The sequence below is a fragment of the Muntiacus reevesi genome, chromosome 8, assembly GCF_963930625.1.
Source record: "Muntiacus reevesi chromosome 8, mMunRee1.1, whole genome shotgun sequence".
Lineage (NCBI taxonomy): Eukaryota > Metazoa > Chordata > Mammalia > Artiodactyla > Cervidae > Muntiacus > Muntiacus reevesi.
In genome coordinates, this window is record NC_089256.1 from 27,936,611 (window position 1) to 27,954,215 (window position 17,605).

The 17,605-nt window shown below is 48.6% G+C and overlaps 1 protein-coding gene across 3 annotated transcripts in view; it reads left to right on the forward strand.

The window, feature by feature from the left end:
- DOP1B (DOP1 leucine zipper like protein B) overlaps positions 1-17,605 on the forward strand; it is a 123,075-nt gene that overhangs the window by 66,617 nt on the left and 38,853 nt on the right. For all 3 annotated transcript variants that reach the window (XR_010664218.1, XM_065943006.1, XM_065943007.1), the window contains exons 16-19: positions 10,467-10,619; positions 11,705-11,805; positions 13,016-13,206; positions 15,920-17,522. Coding sequence is in view for 2 of the 3 variants with exons in the window: in XM_065943006.1 (XP_065799078.1) it covers positions 10,467-10,619; positions 11,705-11,805; positions 13,016-13,206; positions 15,920-17,522 (2,048 nt within the window). In the remaining variant the exon portion in view is untranslated. The remainder of the gene's footprint in view (positions 1-10,466; positions 10,620-11,704; positions 11,806-13,015; positions 13,207-15,919; positions 17,523-17,605) is intronic.

The following is a 17,605-nucleotide window of genomic DNA, read 5'->3' on the forward strand; positions in this document are numbered from 1 at the left end:
CTTTGAAGCTGTCCCTGAAGTTTTGGGGGTAGGGTGGGTGGATGTGTGTGTGTGTGTGCGTGTATGCATTCAGTTGCTCAGTCATGTCTGACTCTTTGTGACTCCATGGACTGTAGCCCACCAGGCTCCTCTGTCCATGGAATTCTCCAGGCAAGAAGCCTGGAATGGGTTGCCATTTCCTTCTCCAGGGGATCTTCCCAACCCAGGGATTGAACCTGTTATGTCTTGCATCTCCAGCATTGACAGGCGGATTCTTTACCACTGCGCCACCTGGGAAGGCCTAAGGTTTTGGTGGTGATGACAAAGAATATGGTGCCTTGGGCAGCAGCCAGAGCAGGTGGCTGGAGACCTCGGCCTGCTTTGTCTGTCTCTAACCCCAGCTCCTTGCAGAAGGCAATGGCACCCCACTCCAGTACTCTTGCCTGGAAAATCCCATGAGTGGAGGAGCCTGGTAGGCTGCAGTCCATGAGGTCGCTAAGAGTCAGACACGACTGAGCGACTCCACTTTCACTTTTCACTTTCATGCATTGGAGAAGGAAATGGCAACCCACTCCAGTGTTCTTGCCTGGAGAATCCCAGGGACGGGGGAGCCTGATGGGCTGCCGTCTATGGGGTCGCACAGAGTCGGACACAACTGAAGAGACTTAGCAGCAACCCCAGCTCCTGGCAGTTTCTGGCCCCGCAGCAAGTGTTCAGTAATATTTGTGTTCAGTTTTAGGCTGACTTACTCCATAAGTAAGAATTGCTAACTTATCTACATACACAGAAAAAGAAACTCTGTCCCGCTTTGTGAGATTTGAGGCTTTGAGGTTATTTAGCCTCAAGGAAAACTTCAGTTATTCAGTCATGTCCGACTCTTTGCGATCCCATGAACTGCAGCACGCCAGGCCTCCCTGTCTATCACCATCTCCCAGAGTTTACTCAAACTCATGTCCATTGAGTCGGTGATGCCATCCAACCATCTCATCTTCTGTCATCCCCTTCTCCTCCTGCCTTCAATCTTTACCAGCACCAGGGTCTTTTCAAATGAGTCAGTTCTTTGTATCAGGTGGCCAAAGTATTGGAGTTTCAGCTTCAACATCAGTTCTTCCAATGAACATTCAGGACTGATTTCCTTTAGGATGGACTGGTTGGATCTCCTTGCAGCCCAAGGGACTCTCAGGAGTCTTCTCTAACACCACAGTTTAAAAGCATCAGTTCTTCAGCATTCATCTTTCTTTATAGTCCAACTCTCACATCCATACATGCTCCTGGAAAAACCATAGCTTTGACTAGATGGACCTTTGTTGGCAAAGTAATGTCTCTGCTAAGAGCTTGCTCTAATTCATGTCCATTAAGTCGGTGATGCCCTCCAGCCATCTCTTCCTCTTAGGAAAGCTTAGTACTTGTCAAATGTGAGAAAGATTATTGCTGAAGATGGTGAGCAGCTGTTGTCCATCTTCCTTGGGGACAGAGTAAGAAAATAAGGTATTATAGGGTTCAATCAACTGCAAGAAGCTGAAAGCTATTCCAGCTAGCTCATGAAAAAACAAAACAAAACTGAGGTTTATTTTAAAGATGGAGCCCGTGCAAGGCCAGGGTTGGGAGTGGAATGCCGCTGGCTCTCACGGGCTTTACCTGGGGAGCTGTCAGAGCCCAATGCTGCTTCCTCTCCACATCTCCCTGCCAGCCAGGACCTAACCTGCTTGTCACTTGACCTTCAGTCAGCCTCAGGACCCTCAAGCTTGGTTGTCAGAGCTAATGACACTGGCATCTCTTTTTCACAGTTCTGAGCTAGCCTTTCAAGGCTCTTAAATAGGCAGTCAGCAGGGCATGCCTGGGTCAGGCGGCTTCTGCTGTCCAGTCCACCACAGTAGTGACCCAGGCCAGCACAGAGTGGTCACGCGGTGTAGACAGGGACAGAGTCACTCACCAGGGCCTCCAGGGGGAACACGTTTCCCCTGAGGGGAGGAGGGGCGCCAGATGCCCTGCAAACTCGGAGACCCCGAGGAAGAGAGATTCGCGATGCTTTATGTGAGGTGTGGGAAGTAAACTCTCCTTTGAGCACTTGACAGCCCGTCCTCTGAACGGCTATTGAAGTGGGCTGGCTTTTTACCTATTTGGTTGAACCCTCCTCAAGCAAGTCATGTAGCTGAAGCCATCTCCAGCTTGGTTCTGCCCTCACCCCCCCCCTTTTTTTTTAATTTATCTGGCTGTGCCAGGTCTTAGTTGCCGCATATAGGATCTACTTTCCTAACCAGGGATCAAACCTGGGGCCCCCCTGCATTGGGAGTGTGGAGGCTTAGCCACTGAAGCACCAGGGAAGTTCCTTTTTTTTTTTTTGGTTAACAGTATTATTTAGATATAACTCACCCATTTCAAGTACACAATTCAGTAGTTTTTACTATATTCATAGAAATATACCATTTTCCTTGTTTTCTATATGTGATTTCTTTTTTTCCCACCTGTTTCCCCTTTTTTATTTTCTTTTTCATTAAGTGCTCTTTTCCAGTGTAATGTTTTAATCCCCTTAATGATTTTTTTCCAATGTATTTTTAGAGTTTTTTTTTTTTTTTTTTTTTTTTAGTGGTTAGTACTCTTAAGGTTTACCATGTGTATCTTATCAGAATTGACTTCACTTCCATTCTGAATTCCTGTGAGTTGTAGAAACATGCCTGGCAGGCTGCAGTCCATGGGGTCGCAAAGAGTCAGACATGACTGACTGACTAACCCTTTTTCACCTCTTGAATAGCTCTGTTCCTCTTCCCTTTCTTGTGCTGTTGTTATGATGCATAGTACATCTAGGTATGTTATAAACTGAACAAGATGTGATTGTATAATCTTATGATATTTTAAGAACTTGGTAAAGGAAAGGAAAACAAGTATATATTCATAGAGTTTGGTTGTTCAGTTGCTTAGTTGTGTCCAACTCTTGGTGATCCCATGGACTGCAGCATGCCAGGCTTCCCTGTCCTTCACAATCTCCTGGAATTTGCTCAAACTTGTGTCCACTGAATTGGTGATGCCATTCAACCATCTCATCCTCTGTCATCCCCTTCTCCTCCTGCCTTCATTCTTTCCCAGCATCAGGGTCTTTTCCAATGAGTCGGTGCTTCGGATCAGGTGGCCAAAGTAGTGGAGTTTCAGCTTCAGCATCAATCCTTCCAATGAACACCCAGGACTGATCTCCTTTAGGATGGACTGGTTGGATCTCCTTGCAGTCCAAGGGACTCTCAAGAGTCTTCTCCAACACTGCAGTTCAAAAGCATCCATTCTGCAGTGCTCAGCTTTCTTTATAGTACAACTCTCACATCCATACATGACTACTGGAAAAACCATAATTTTGAGTAGACAGACCTTTGTCAGCAAACTGACCTTTGTCTCTGCTTTTTAGTATGCTGTCTAGGTTGGTCATAGCTTTTCTTCCAAGGAGCAAACATCTTTTAATTTCATGGCTACAGTCACCATCTGCAATGATTTTGAAGCCCGAGAAAATTAAGTCTGTCACTGTTTGCATTGTTTCCCCATCTGTTTGCCATGAAGTGATGGGACTGGATGCCATGATCTTCGTTTTTTGAATGTTGAATTTTAAGCCATCTTTTTCACTCTCTTTCACCTTCATCAGGAGGCTCTTTAATTCCTCTTCTCTTTCTGCCATAAGTGTGGTGTCATTTGCATATCTGAGGTTATTGATATTTCTCACAGAAATCTTGATTCTATGTTAAGGTTCATCCAGCCCGCCATTTTATATGATGTGCTCTGCATATAGGACTTTTCAGATGGTAAAGAATCTGCCTGAAATGAAAGAGACCCAGGTTCAATCCCTTGGTTGGGAAGATCCCTTGGAGGAAGGCATGACAGCGCACTCCAGTATTCTTGCCTAGAGAATTTTGTGGACAGAGGAGTCTGGCAGGCTACAGTCCATGAGATTGCAGAGAGTCAGACATGACCTAGCAACTGACGCTTTCACACTCTGCATGTAAGTTAAATAAGCAAGTTGACAATATATAGCCTTGACATACTCCTTTCCAGATTTTGAACGAGTCTGTTGTTGTGTGTCCCCCCTCTAGCTCTCTTCACTTGTGGGTTCAAGTTTACATCTGGTACTTTTTCTGTACTCCAGTTCACCTCTGCTTGTACTGTTGTAAAATACATCTCCACAAGTGATGAGACTGGCAGTGCAGTGTGCACCTATTGTTTTACACAACTGGTTTTTAAAATTATTTGTAAGAAGAAAAGAGAAGGAATATGCATTCATGCTTTCTCTTTATAATTACATAATTACTTTTTCTGATGCTCTTTGCTTTTTGTATGGATTCAGATAACTGTCTGGGGTCAATTATTTTCACCCTGAAGAACTTTTCCATTAGTCTTGTAAAGTAGGGCTGCTAGTAACAAAATCGGCTAGATTTTCTTTATCTGGAAATGTCTTTATTTTTCTTTCTTTTATATAAGATAGATTTATGGGATATAAGATCTTGTTGGTTTTTTTTGTCTTTTAACATGTTGAATATAAGAATAAGCCCACTTTAATCTTTTCCACATACACTTGATTATAAAATATTTAAAGCAGCACTTGTTTAATAATCCATAACAAATGCTCAGCTAAATGTTTGAGTGAACCTACATTTGAATTAATTGTTTGAATATGTCATCTACCAGTCTTCTGGCTTCCCTTGTTTCTGATGAAAAGTTGGCTGTTATCTTACAGGGATTTGCTTGTAAATTATCAAATCAGTTTTCTCGTTATTTTCAAAATTTTCTCTGTCCTTTATCATTCCACTAGGATGTGTCTGGGTGTGGATCTCTTTGTATTTATCCTTCTTAGAATACTTTGAGCTTCTTGGATATGTAGATTTGAGATTTTTCATCAAATTTGGCAAGTTTTCAACCCTTATTTCTTTAAATATTTTTCCTGCTCATTTCTTTTTCCTGGCCCTGCACTCCACTTACATGTATGCTGGTGCCCTTAATAGTGTTCTGCACGTTTCTCTAAGGCTTTATTCATTTCTTTTTTTTTTTCCTATGTACTTCAGATTTCATGATTTTTATCAGTCTTTTTCATTGACTCTTCTGCTAGTTCAAGTAAACTGTTGAGCCCCCTCTAGTGAATTTTTCATTTGTTATTGTACTTTCAACTCCAGAGTTTCCTTTTTGTAATAATTTCTGACTTCTTATTGTTATCAGTTATCTGATGAGGCATTGTCATATTTTTTTTCTTCTTTGAACATGGTTTCCTTTAGTTATTCAAACACATTTATAATGGCTCCTTTGAAGTCTTTGTTAAATCTGGTTCCTCTCTTGGCTTGTATTGTCTGCTTCTTTAATCCCTGCACGTGGGTCATATTTTCTTGTATCTTTGCTCTGTCTTGTAACCTTTATTGAAGGCTTTGTATTCTGGCACCTCCCTCCAACTCCACCAGTGATTTGTTGTTGTTTAGTGACTTGACTGTTTTAGTTTGTTTCCCCTGCAGGGTGAGGCATTTGCTGCTGCTCCTTGGAGGCTGCCCCCTTAGGAATGCGCAGCCACTCTTGAGATGATGGTGATTTTAGCAGGATTTTCATTGACTTTCCCTGATTTCTGTTAAACTCTGTTGGTATCACACCCAGATATTAGGCTCCACTAATCACTGGATGATGGCTCTATTATTTTTAGCAATGCCCCACGGCACAAATTACTCCACAGCCTGATCCAGTTTATACTCTTGACTCAGGTAGGTTTTTTCTTTTAATGTTTGTTTATTTGTGTGTGTGTATATAACTATATTATCTTTTTGGCTGTGTTGGGTCTTAGTTGTGGCATGCAGGATCTCTGTTGTGATGTGTGGGCTTCTATTTGCAGTGTGCAGGCTGACTTGCCCTGTGGCATGTTGCACCTTACTTCCCTACCCAGGGATGAACCCACACCTCCTGCATTGGAAGGCAGATTCTTAACCACTGGGCCCCCAGGGAGGTCCCTGTCTCAAGTAGTATTTTGAGGCCAGTCTTAGAGATTTGTTTTGACATAGAAGGATTTTTCGTAGCTCTCAGTGTTCCTGTTAGCTCAGTTGGTAAAGCATCTGTCTGCAATGCAGGAGACCTGGTTCAATTCCTGGGTCAGGAAAACCCACTGGGGAAGTGATAGAATACCCACTGCAGTGTTCTTGGGCTTCCCTTGGGGCTCAGCTGGTAAAGAATCCTCCTGCAATGTGGGAGACCTGGGTTCAATCCCTGGGTTGGGAAGATCCCCTGGAGAAGGGAAAGGCTACCCACTCCAGTATTCTGGCCTGGAGAATTCCATGAACTGTATAGTCCATGCGGCTGCAAAGAGTCAGACAGGACTGAGTGACTTTAATAAGATATTAAGATAAGATGTGTCCCTCTTTATTTCTGGTAAATGAGCTGGCCTGTGGTGTAGCTTGTTGCTATCATGGAGCTCATAGCCTCCTCTTAATTACTTACCATTAAAATCTCTTGTTATTTCTGAGAGCACTCCTAGGCTTGACCTTATCCTACACTCTGTTCCCTTACAGAGAGCTGTGCAGCTCTATTTTGTGGCCTGCCTGTCCCCCTGGGCAAAATCTCTGAATCCTATTGTGCAGGAAGAGCTGTAACTGGGTCAGTTGTCTGCTTCTCTTGGTGTGATTTCCTGGCGGGGTGCTGGGCGGGGTGGTAGCCTCTGGTCTTCTGGGTGTGCGTCTTTTCCTCTCCTCATGAATGATCCAGACCCTCGTGTTCTTAGCCTGCTATGCTTGGATAGAGCCTCCATCCAAGAGCCAGGGCAGAGGAGTAAAATACTGGAGGCCTGTTCCTCCCAGGGAGATGCAGAAGCCTTATTAGCTGGGGAGCTGGGAGGAAGGGAGGCCCGTCTTCCTGGCCACCCCCTATCAAGTCAATCTGGATTGAGAGGTGGGCAAGTCGTAGTTGAAGTGCCATAGACTTGTTGCTTCTTGTGCTGGAATTTTTCTAGATTCTCTTGAGTTTTTCCTCATTTCTTGAATGCCCTTAGGATAATGTCCAGCAACTCTAAATGGCTGGCTGTTTTCTTTTTCTATAATTTTCACTGGGAGAGGGTCCATGGTTTGTTCAGTCTAGCCCCACTTATGATGTTGGGTCCTGGCAGATCCTGGATTTAGTCGTTCTTCAGCTTTTGCCCCTCTTTCTCCCTGTCTTCCCTTCCTACCAAAGTTGAGTAACAGTATAAATCTTGACTCTGTAAAACTTGGAACCACAGCAACTGGGCAGATCTTTTTTCGTGGTCCTGCATACATCACAGAGTTTGGCATAGCTCCATCATAGGCACAGAGAGGAAAAAAGAAGAAAAAATTTCATCCATGAATTCTTGGAAGGCTATTAATAGAATAAAAATGATAGCACTCAGTACTTTGCTCTTGTTTGGGTATGCTTTTATGAGTTCTTTCTGAAGCCTTGATTTTTATTTTGATTCAGATTTAGTACGTACCTGAGCATGTACTACTTGCCAAGCACTGGAGCATACGTTATATATTAATGTCACCAGGTTCTCAAGAACGAGGCAGGGCTGAAGCCTACCCACATTGAGATGCTGGAACTAGAGATGGGAAAGTAACCTATACAGACAGCCAGGGTGCGCCCCAGGTTCTCAGACTCCAGGCCTCGGGTTGGTTCCAGATCCTCTAGCCTTTTTCTCCTTCCCATGGAACAGCTTACATACCAACGTTCATTCTGCCTACAGTGCCAACAAGAGTAAGGTCAGATGTCCCAAGATTGCCCTGCCCTTGCGAAGTAGTAATGGCAGATTGCCAGCCACTAAGAAAATGTCCAGGGCATAGGGACTGAGAAGGCAAAGATGATGAATGGGCAGGCGTGTTTTTTGTGATCAAGTCTCAAAAACCCTCCAAAAAAACTTTAAACCTTCCAGAGGGAGGATCTTACACATAAATTTGCCCTAGGGACTGAAGGCAAAGGGACTGCTGTATTTTATCTGGAAATGACTTCAGTTCAGTTAAGTCATTCAATCGTGTCTGACTCTTTGCGACCCCATGGACTGTAGCACGCCAGGCCTCCCTGCCCATCACCAACTCCCAAAGTCCACCCAAACCCATGTCCATTGAGTTGGTGATGCCATCCAGCCATCTTAGCTATTCAATAAACTTTCATCACTTAGTTTAGCACAAACCCTAGACATATAAGTTACTCCTGTCTGGAGAGACTGTTTTAGACATTCCTGAAGCACAATTATTCTTAATAAAGTTTATCTAAAAGCTCATATCTCATTTACATTTTTTAGAAGTTTCTTCACTCGAGGTCCTTTCCTTGCTGACAAACTTGTAAAAGGTATAACAATATTTAATTTATATTAAACCTTCAGTTCAGTTCAGTCGCTCAGTCGTGTCCGACTCTTTGTGACCCCATGGACTGCAGCATGCCAGGCCTCCCTACCCATCACCAACTCCTGGAGCTTACTCAAACTCATGTCCATCGAGTCGATGATGCTATCCAACCATCCCATCCTCTGTCATCCCCTTCTCCTCCCACCTTCAATCTTTCCCAGCATCATGGTCTTTTCCAAGCAGTCAGTTCTTCATATCACATGACCAAAGTATTGGAGTTTCAGCTTCAGCATCAGTCCTTCCTAAAAGGTCAATATAGAAGATTTCAGTGAAGGAAGAGTTTAGTGCAATGAAGTGCTTACTTTACAAGAGATTTTCTGCTAGTCAGGAGGAGCTGATGTAACCATGAAGGGATTTAGTCCTTTTCTAGATATGAAAGTGAAAGTCACGTCCAATTCTTTGCGACCTCACGTACTATAGAGTCCATGGAATTCTCCAGGCTAGAATACTGGAGTAGGTAGCCTTTCCCTTCTCCAGGGGATCTTCCCAACCCAGGGATCGAACCCAGGTCTTCTGCATTGCAGGCAGATTCTTTACCAGCTGAGCCACAAGGGAAGCCCAAGAATACCGGAGTGGATAGCCTATCCCTTCTCCAGCAGATCTTCCCAAACCAGGAATCAAACCGGGGTCTCCTGCATTGCAAGTGGATTCTTTACCAGCTGAACTATCAGGAAAGCCCTTTCTAGATATGAAGAGATGCAAAGGTGGGGATCCTGAAGTCAGTTCTTGAAAATATCTAACTATCTAAAGACCTGTCCTACCAGATTCCCTGGAGCACAGAGTTCCTCCCTCCACCCTGAACTCCTGAAGGTCAGCAGCTACAGCAGCCCAGGGCTCAGTCTCCGGAGAGACAGATGGCAAATGCCCTTGTTGTTCTGTTGCTGGCAATGCTCTTGGCAAGTGTCAATTTGTAGTTGACAGAAGTTTTTTGTTTGAAGTTTATGTGTAACTTGATAACTGGAAATCACATTTCCTTAAGTAAAAAGTAAATAATGGTTAGGAGCTTAGGCAAGTCAGTGATTAATTTGATCTGTGCAAAGAAGAGTTTTATCAAACAGAAATGTGTTAGTCGCTCAGTTGTGTCCGACTCTTTGCGACCCCATGCACTGTAGCCCGCCAGGCTCCTCTGTCCATGGGATGGCAGAGTCTCACCTCTGTCATCTGAAACTGATGACAGTCTCACCTCTGTCCAGGTGAGAACACTGGCATGGGTAACCATTTCCTTCTCCAGGGCATCTTCCCAACCCAGAGATTGAACCCATGTCTCCTGCACTGTAGGTGATTTCCTTACCGTCTGAGCCACCAGGGAAGCTCAGAAATAAATGAGTCAAAAGAAGTTCTTTGATCTACAAGGTCTCTAAAACATTATGATCTGATCTGTCAGACATCATCTTTTTCCATGACCCCCCGCCCCAAAAAATGCCATTAGAAATTCCCCCTCCTAGGAGTGGGACCAGCCTTCTTTTTGAGTCTCACCCTGGTTGGTCCAGCTGGTGTCCCCGGGAACTTGGGAAGGGGCTGTAGCCACTCGCAGACGTCATGTTTAAAGAGCTGAGATCAGAGTTGAGGAGATGAAGGACTTGATTCTGGGATAGTTTGGGCCCTGAAGATGAGCCAGGCCTCTGCTACAGCACTAGCATAGAAATGGGAACAAGCAAGTTTGTGGGATTAAAGCTGAACACCAGTTTGAGCCAACCACCGGTGGTAGGGTGCTAGGGTGTCTACCCCAGGACAGCGACCACCACAGATCACCCCCAAACTTCCTAGAGGGCGTGACCCTGGCACCCAAGCACCGGCACGTAGGGAGCTTTGGCGTGTGCTAGTTGAGGGGACATCTCCATCATCGACAGGTGCTTGCTGCCAGGTGATTCCCCTCTGAACGTGGAGATCTGGGCTAGAGCTGCAGTGTCCCGGGTGGCCAATCCCCACATTTCACCTGTGCCGTTACCCTCGCCCGGTGGCTCCTGAGGGGCCTGTGATGTGGTTCATTTCGCCTGGCGGTGAAGGTTCTTAGTGTATTAAGGATGCTCACATAGCAAAGGTAGGCAGGAACCGGCAGCTGGGGGCCGGACCTGCCTGCCAAAGGAGGAAAGGGGCAGGACTTGCCGGTGTTCATGCTGTCTCCCCTCCGTCCAGAGGGTGGCTCGTGTGCTTTGGAATCAGCTGAACAAGGAGACCCGGGAGCATCACGTCACGTGCGTGGAGTTGTTCTACCGGCTGCACTGCCTGGCCCCCACGGCCAACGTCTGCGAGGACATCATCTGCCACGCCCTCCTGAACCCCGACAAGGTGACTCCCTGCAGCCGATGATCCCTGTCTGACCCCAGTCCCGACACCCCGCCCCCTGCCCAGGTGTCACGTGGCGGCATGTGTTAGTCATTCAGTTGTATCCAACTCTTTGCGACCCTACAGACTGTAGCCCGCCAGACTCCCCTGGCCATGAGGATTTCCTGGGCAAGAATACTGGAGTGGGTTGCCATGCCCTCCTTCAGGGGATCTTCCCAACCCACGGATCGAACCCGGGTCTCCTGCGTGGCAGGTGGATTCTTTACCATCTGAGCTATCAAGGAGGCCCTCAGGCAGACTCAACTGTGTCCGACAGGAGTCATTCTGGGGCTCAGTGGACATCCTGTTTAACGGACAGGTGTGTTGCCTCAGCAGCATTTTAATAGATCAGTAATTTCAGGACCGGAAGGCCTACAGAAGCGTGAGCCACCCCATGTGTCGTATTAAAGCTTACCAGGGACATCTGCCCAGGCTCCCGTGATGCTTGCAGGGCCCCCAGAGCTCTGGGTGAAGCAGGCAGCTACAGAGACCGTGTCACCCCCAGAGCCCTGGCTCTGCACTGGTGTCAGGCCCTGTCCTCTAAGCCGGGGGTCCCCGGACTCCGGGCTGCAGATCGGAACCTCCTGTGACATCAGCGGTGGTATTAGATGAGAAATGAAGGGCATGATAACTGTCAGTGATCATGGAATCATTCCGAAACCATCTCCCAACCCCAGTTCATGGAAAAAAGTTGTCTTCCATGAAACTGGCGCCAAAGAGGCTGGGGATGGCACTGCCAGGGGCCGTGAGGAGGCCATGCCCTGTATTCTCCAGTCGCAGGCCTGGCCGTGGCCCTGGACTCCAGTGGTCGTGGAGTCTGGAGCACGGACTGCCCTGAGAGTGCATCCGCAGCAAGGAGGGCGAGGAGCAGGGTTCTCCTCCTACCTGCCCCACCGAACACCAGGCCCCTTCACTCGGGCACCTCTGCCCTGCCTGCTGTTTTTCCGCTGAGTTCTTGTTTGTCATTTAAACAGGCTTGCTGCCCCAAGAACGCTGTTCTGTTTAGACAGAAACCAGGCGCCTCACTCCCGTTTTCTCTCCTGTTCAAGGGAACCAGGTTGGAAGCTCTCTTTCGATTTTCTGTCATCTGGCACCTGACCAGAGAGATCCAGGGCAGCAGAGTGACGTCTCACAATCGCTCCTTTGACAGGTGATGGGGGCTTCTTTTTTTTTTTTTTTTAATAACTTTACCCTTAAAGGAAAAGGACACTTTGGGAAGGTGCTGGGTCAGCATGCCAGGCTGGGCTCGGGGAGATGCGTGAAGTGGAAACCAAGCCCCTCAGCCCCTGTGTTCTTGATGCGGAGCAAGGATTCCTGGGATCCCCTCAGTGAATTCAGGCCAGACAGGTGTGAATAACTGGTAGGGGGTTTCTTACCTTGATTATGGAAGGAGGAAGCCCTGCGTGCCTCACAGTTACCTGAGGAGCCGGCAGAACAAGCCCCCCTAGGGGGCTTGGTAGGAAGACAAGGAGGGGTAAATCTTGGCCAGGCTTCCCCGGTGGCTCACTGGTGAAGAATCCACCTGCCAGTCAGTGCAGGAGATGCAGGTTTGATCCCTGGGTCGGGAAGATCCCCTGAAGAAGGACAAGGCAACCCACTCCAGTATTCTTGCCTGGGAAATCCCATAGACAGAGGGGCCTGGCGGGCTACCATCCATGGGGTTGCAAAGAGTCAGACACACCGGAGCATGCACGCGCACACATGGATCTTAACTGGGGTGGCAGCCACACTGGGTGTGTGCAGTTGCAATGTCCTCAATCCCATTCCCAGAACCGTGCATTTTCTTACAGGCATGCTCTGTTCTACACTGGTGTTTAAAAATCCCTTACCTTGTCTCTTGTAAGCTTCCATGGTGGCTCAGAGGGTAAAGCATCTGCCTGCAAGGTGGGAGACTTGGGTTCGACCCCTGGGTCGGGAAGATCCCCTGGAGAAGGAAAAGGCAACCCACTCCAGTATTCTTGCCTGGAAAATCCCATGAACGGAGGAGCCTGGTGGGCTACAGTCCGTGGGGTCACAAGGAGTCAGACACGACTGAGCGACTTCACTTTCGCTTTTACCGTGTTCCTGGAGCCCTAGATGTGGGGTCAGACATGCAGCCTTGGAGAGATGCCAGCTGGTCCTAATGCACCCCACCCCACCCCCCCATTTGTGAGGAGACCTGGGCATCAGAATTTTTAAAAGCTCCCCTGACTTAGCAACTCAACAACAAAATAGCAACAGTGACCCTAGCTGGAAGCAGAGTTGACCTTGTGGTCCTCATCTGCCTGGGCCCGCAAATCCAGCCCCCTGGGTGGAGCTCCCCGAGGGTGTCCTGAGCACCCTGACGGTGCGCATCCGCAACCCCCCCCCACCCACGTCAGGTCCCTGTTCGTGGTGCTGGACAGCCTGGGCAGCTCGGACGGGGCCATCGGGGCCGCCGCCCAGGGCTGGCTGGTGCGGGCGCTGTCCCTGGGCGACGCGGCCCGCATCCTGGAGCCCGTGCTCCTGCTCCTGCTGCAGCCCAAGACCCAGCGAACCGCCATCCACTGCCTCACTCGGGAGAACTCGGCGGGTGAGTACACTGCGCAGGGGCCAGGTCGGTCCTGTGTCCCGGGGACCCTGGGCCCAGGGGGAGGGAAGAGGCAGCCGGGACCTCCCTGTCGCCCTGGGGCCGCAGTCAAGGCACTCAGACTGACAGGATGGTTTCGCCAGATTCAAAAGCTGGGGGAGGTACTTTGTGGGGCCTCCTAAAATTTCCAGATCAGATGAACCAGCACTTCAAAATGCTTAGTAGTAGGTTTGTTGTTTTCACTGAAAAATATATGATTTCTTTTTTTATATTAAAAAGGAAAATACTAGCAACCCATGTTCCAATAAATATAGCTGATTCTTGGTTCTTTTGCTGGAGAAGGCAATTCAGGCGCATCCAAGGTAGTAGGAGAGAAAAACAAATCATCCATCTGAAGGTCTCCAAGGCCACCTCTTCACTTAGGAAGGAAGTCTGAGGTCTGGTGTGAAGGTCATTTTGGGCTGGGCAGGCTAGCTTTTCTCAGACCTGGGACGGGAGAGCAGAGGTCTTTCCCAGGTATGAATGATCAAGCGTGTCGAAACCTGCATGTAAGCTAATCAGTGGTGCTATATAAAAATCACTTCTGCTCAAGAACCGTCAACAAGGTAAGTGGTTTCTGTCTGCTCTCCAAGGTTTTTTCCAGCTTTAAGCTAAAATCAGAGAAGAAGAAACAGACCTCTGGGCTCTGAGAATTTTCAGAGGCATCTTTAACTAAATTTTAAAGAATAGAGATAGAAAAAGAAAAGAAAGACTGAAATGAAACCGATGATTTCATTGAATTTCAGTGATTAATACTTAGTACAGTTTATGGTCTAACATCACTTCACACAATAGGTGTATTTTATGATTTCCTGCAGTTAGTTCTCTAAGCAGTGGCTTTACAGACTTTGACTAATTTGTTTAGCTTAGTGGGTTGTAAATACTCAGTGTTCGTCAGTCTCATCTTACAGAGGAACGCAGCCTAACACCTAAATAAGCAAAGATTCCCAGGTGGCTTCCTCTCTTTGCAAGGTTCTTTGCCTAAAAACTAGGAGGCATTTTATTACTCCACAATTACAAGAAAGTAAAATACAAAGAACTGTAAACTAAGCACCTCCTTAAAAGTTTGATCTTCATTTATGGCAGCTCAATTTTGAAGCATTTCTTTAACAAGAAACTCTACAGCCCGTCGGGTGTTAAAAGTCCCAGGGCACTTCCTGCTGCATCTTCTAATTCCTGTTTAATGCTGCCTGCCTGTTAAGAAAAAAAAAAAGTGTCTTCTCTGCCCTGTTCGCTCCCTGGAAACAACCAGAAGGGTTCTACTTCCCCTCCTTGCTACTGCACTAGTCCTTTGGAAATCTCATTTTTAAATACTGTTGTGAACAACTAGAAGCTCATATTTCTAATATCTTATCCTTCCTTCTTTCCTAACCTGGCTCAATGTTCATGGAATAGATTTGTTGAAAGCTGCCTATTAAAAATGTTTGGCAGTGCGGAGGACATCTGGCTTTTCACTCCTTTTTAAAAGAGACCTGAGCACTTTAAATAAAGCGTTGTGTATGTTCTAATCTCAGAGGTACTAACTGCTTAATTTAAAAATCAGAGTAATCAGGAAATAAAAGCACAGGTAAAGTCCCTTGGCATGCCGGCCAGTAGAGCACTTTACAGTTAATGGCTCAGCAGATATCCTCCCAGACATTTCCATAGTTGCGTATTACAGATACTCTCCTCTAAGCGGACATTGCTCCACATCAGTGGATGTAGATGTGTCTTTAGAAAACCCAGCATGCCTGCACCATGAGGTTTCAGTCCTCTTACTTTGTGGATGCTTTGTTTTTATACAGTACATTTCAGCAATACCCTTTCAGTTTTGAAAAATCTTCTATTGACATTTCTGTAGGGTACCTTTTTTTGAAAGGAAAGTCCTGGGAGAAAACGATAGGCATTTTTATAGATCACCCTTCCCCTAAACTTGCTATATTTATATTTTCTATGATAACATAACTAAATTACCCAACTTCTTGAACATTTTAAAAGACCTGTTCACTTTGCTTGTCTGACTTCTATTTGTAATGTAACCTAGACTCTAGTGTTGTCGTTTCACGCAGGAGCTGTGTTTTGTTGTTTTTTTACGCTTTATTTTTTAGTGCAGTATCGCTGATTTACAGTGCTACACAAGTTTCATGTGGACAGCATAGTGATCCATGATTTTTAAAGGTTACATTCAATTTATGGGCTTCCCTGGGGGCTCAGTTGGTGAAGAATCCACCTCCAATGTGGGAGACCCAGGCTGGATCCCTGGGTGGGGAAGATCCCCTGGAGAAGGAAATGGCAGCCCACTCCAGTATTCTTGCCTGGAGAATTCCAAGGACAGAGGAGCCTGGTAGGCCACAGTTCATGGGGTCACAGAGAGTCAGACAGGACCGAGCCTCTAAGCATACTCAATTTATAGTTATGTCATATTGGTTTTATTCCCTATGTGAAAGTGAAAGCCACTCAACCTTCCATGAAATTCTGCAGGCAAGAACACCGGAGTGGGTTGCCATTTCCTCCTCCAGGGATCATCCCAACCCATCCACGATATTGCCAAGAATTTGTCTTGGCCCTTCCCCACCCCCCTGGAGCATTTTACTAAAATTGATCTTGCTGCCTCCCTTTAAGACCAAGATCACTGTGGAACTGCCTGTCATAACTAACCCTTCTGTTCTCAAGCTGTCTGTCGTTCCGTCCCTTGCAGAAGACTTGCACCGCTGGCTCAACAGAAAGCAAGTCTCGTTCGCGGACGCCTGGGACACACCAGAGCTGCCAGAGGGCAGCTGTGAAGACGGCGCGCCCCTGAGCCAGCTCACCACGGTGGACCGCGAGGCCATCTGGGCCGAGGTGGAGACGGAGCCCGAGGCGCTCCCAGCAAGTGGCGAGCCCCACGAGCACGACCGCCCCCCGCGCCTCGAAGACCTGCCGGACGGACCGGCCCGCGCCACAGCCGAGGACGGCAGCGAGCGCACCGAGTCGGCGGACACGACCTCCGGCACCACGGACAGCAGCGAGAACACGTCCTCCGTCTCCTCTCCGGCGCACGACCCCCAGGAGCTGAGCGGTGGTGAGCAGTGCTGCGCGCCCCTGGCCGCAGCCGCCAGGGCCCCCGGCCTGCAGGCGGGCAGCCCCACGTGCCTGGCGCGAGCGGACTCAGATAGAACCCAGGCCTCGGAGTCGCTGCCGTCCAGCGATGACGAAGCGGCCGCGGAGCTCCAGGCTCTGACGGCGGCCCGGCTGCGGAAGCAGCAGCGCGAGAGGCAGGCGAGGCTGGAGGCCCTGTTCGCGCACATCCTGCTCTACCTGCAGCCCTACGATGCGCGGCGGGTGCTCTACGCCTTCTCGGTGCTGGAGGCCGTGCTCAAAACCAACCCGCGCGAGTTCGTCGATGCCGTGTCCAGGACCAGCGTGGACACCAGCGCCACGGCACACCTCAACCTCATCTCCAACCTCCTGGCCCGCCACCAGGAGGCGTTGGGGGGCCAGAGCTTCTACGGCAAGCTCCCAAGCCAGCCCCCCAGCGCGTGCCCGCACTCGCTGCTCATCGAGCTCCTCACCTACCTGTGCCTCAGTTTCCTCCGAAGCTACTACCCTTGCTCCATGAGGGTCTCGCACCGGGACGTCCTGGGCAACCGGGACGTGCAGGTCAAGAGCGTGGAGGTGCTGATCAGGGTGATGACGCAGCTGGTGTCGGTGGCCAAGGCGGCCGAGGGCAAGAATGTGGAGTTCATCCAGGGCCTACTGCAGAGATGCCGGGTCCAGGAGTTCGTCCTGCTCTCGCTGTCCGCCTCCATGTACACGAGCCAGAAGCGCTACGGGCTGGCCACGGGTGCACCGGGCGGAACCCTGCGGGAGGAGGGCGTGCTGGAGGAGCACGTCATCAACCTGGGCCAGGACCAGATCTGGAGCGAGCACCCGCTGCAGATCGAGCTGCTGAAGCTGCTACAGGTGCTCATCGTGCTGGAGCACCACCTGGGCCAGGCGCTGGAGGAGGCAGAGCAGCCGCCCGACCTACCCCGGGAGTGGCGGCGGGCCCTGAACTTCCAGCAGGCCATCAGCGCCCTGCAGTATGTGCGGCCCCACCCACTCACCTCGCAGGGGCTGCTGGTGGCCGCGGTGGTCAGGGGCCTGCAGCCAGCCTACGGCTACGGCATGCACCCGGCCTGGGTCAGCCTGGTCACGCATTCCTTGCCGTATTTCGGAAGGTCCCTGGGCTGGACGGTTACACCCTTCCTTGTCCAGATCTGCAAAAACTTGGATGAGCTGGTCAAGCAGTATGAGAGCGAGTCGGCAAAGCTGTCCATCAGGTACAGTGAGCCTTGAGGCAACTGGTACTTGTGTGCTGAGTCCCTTCAGTTGTATCTGACTCTCTGCGACCCCATGGACTGAA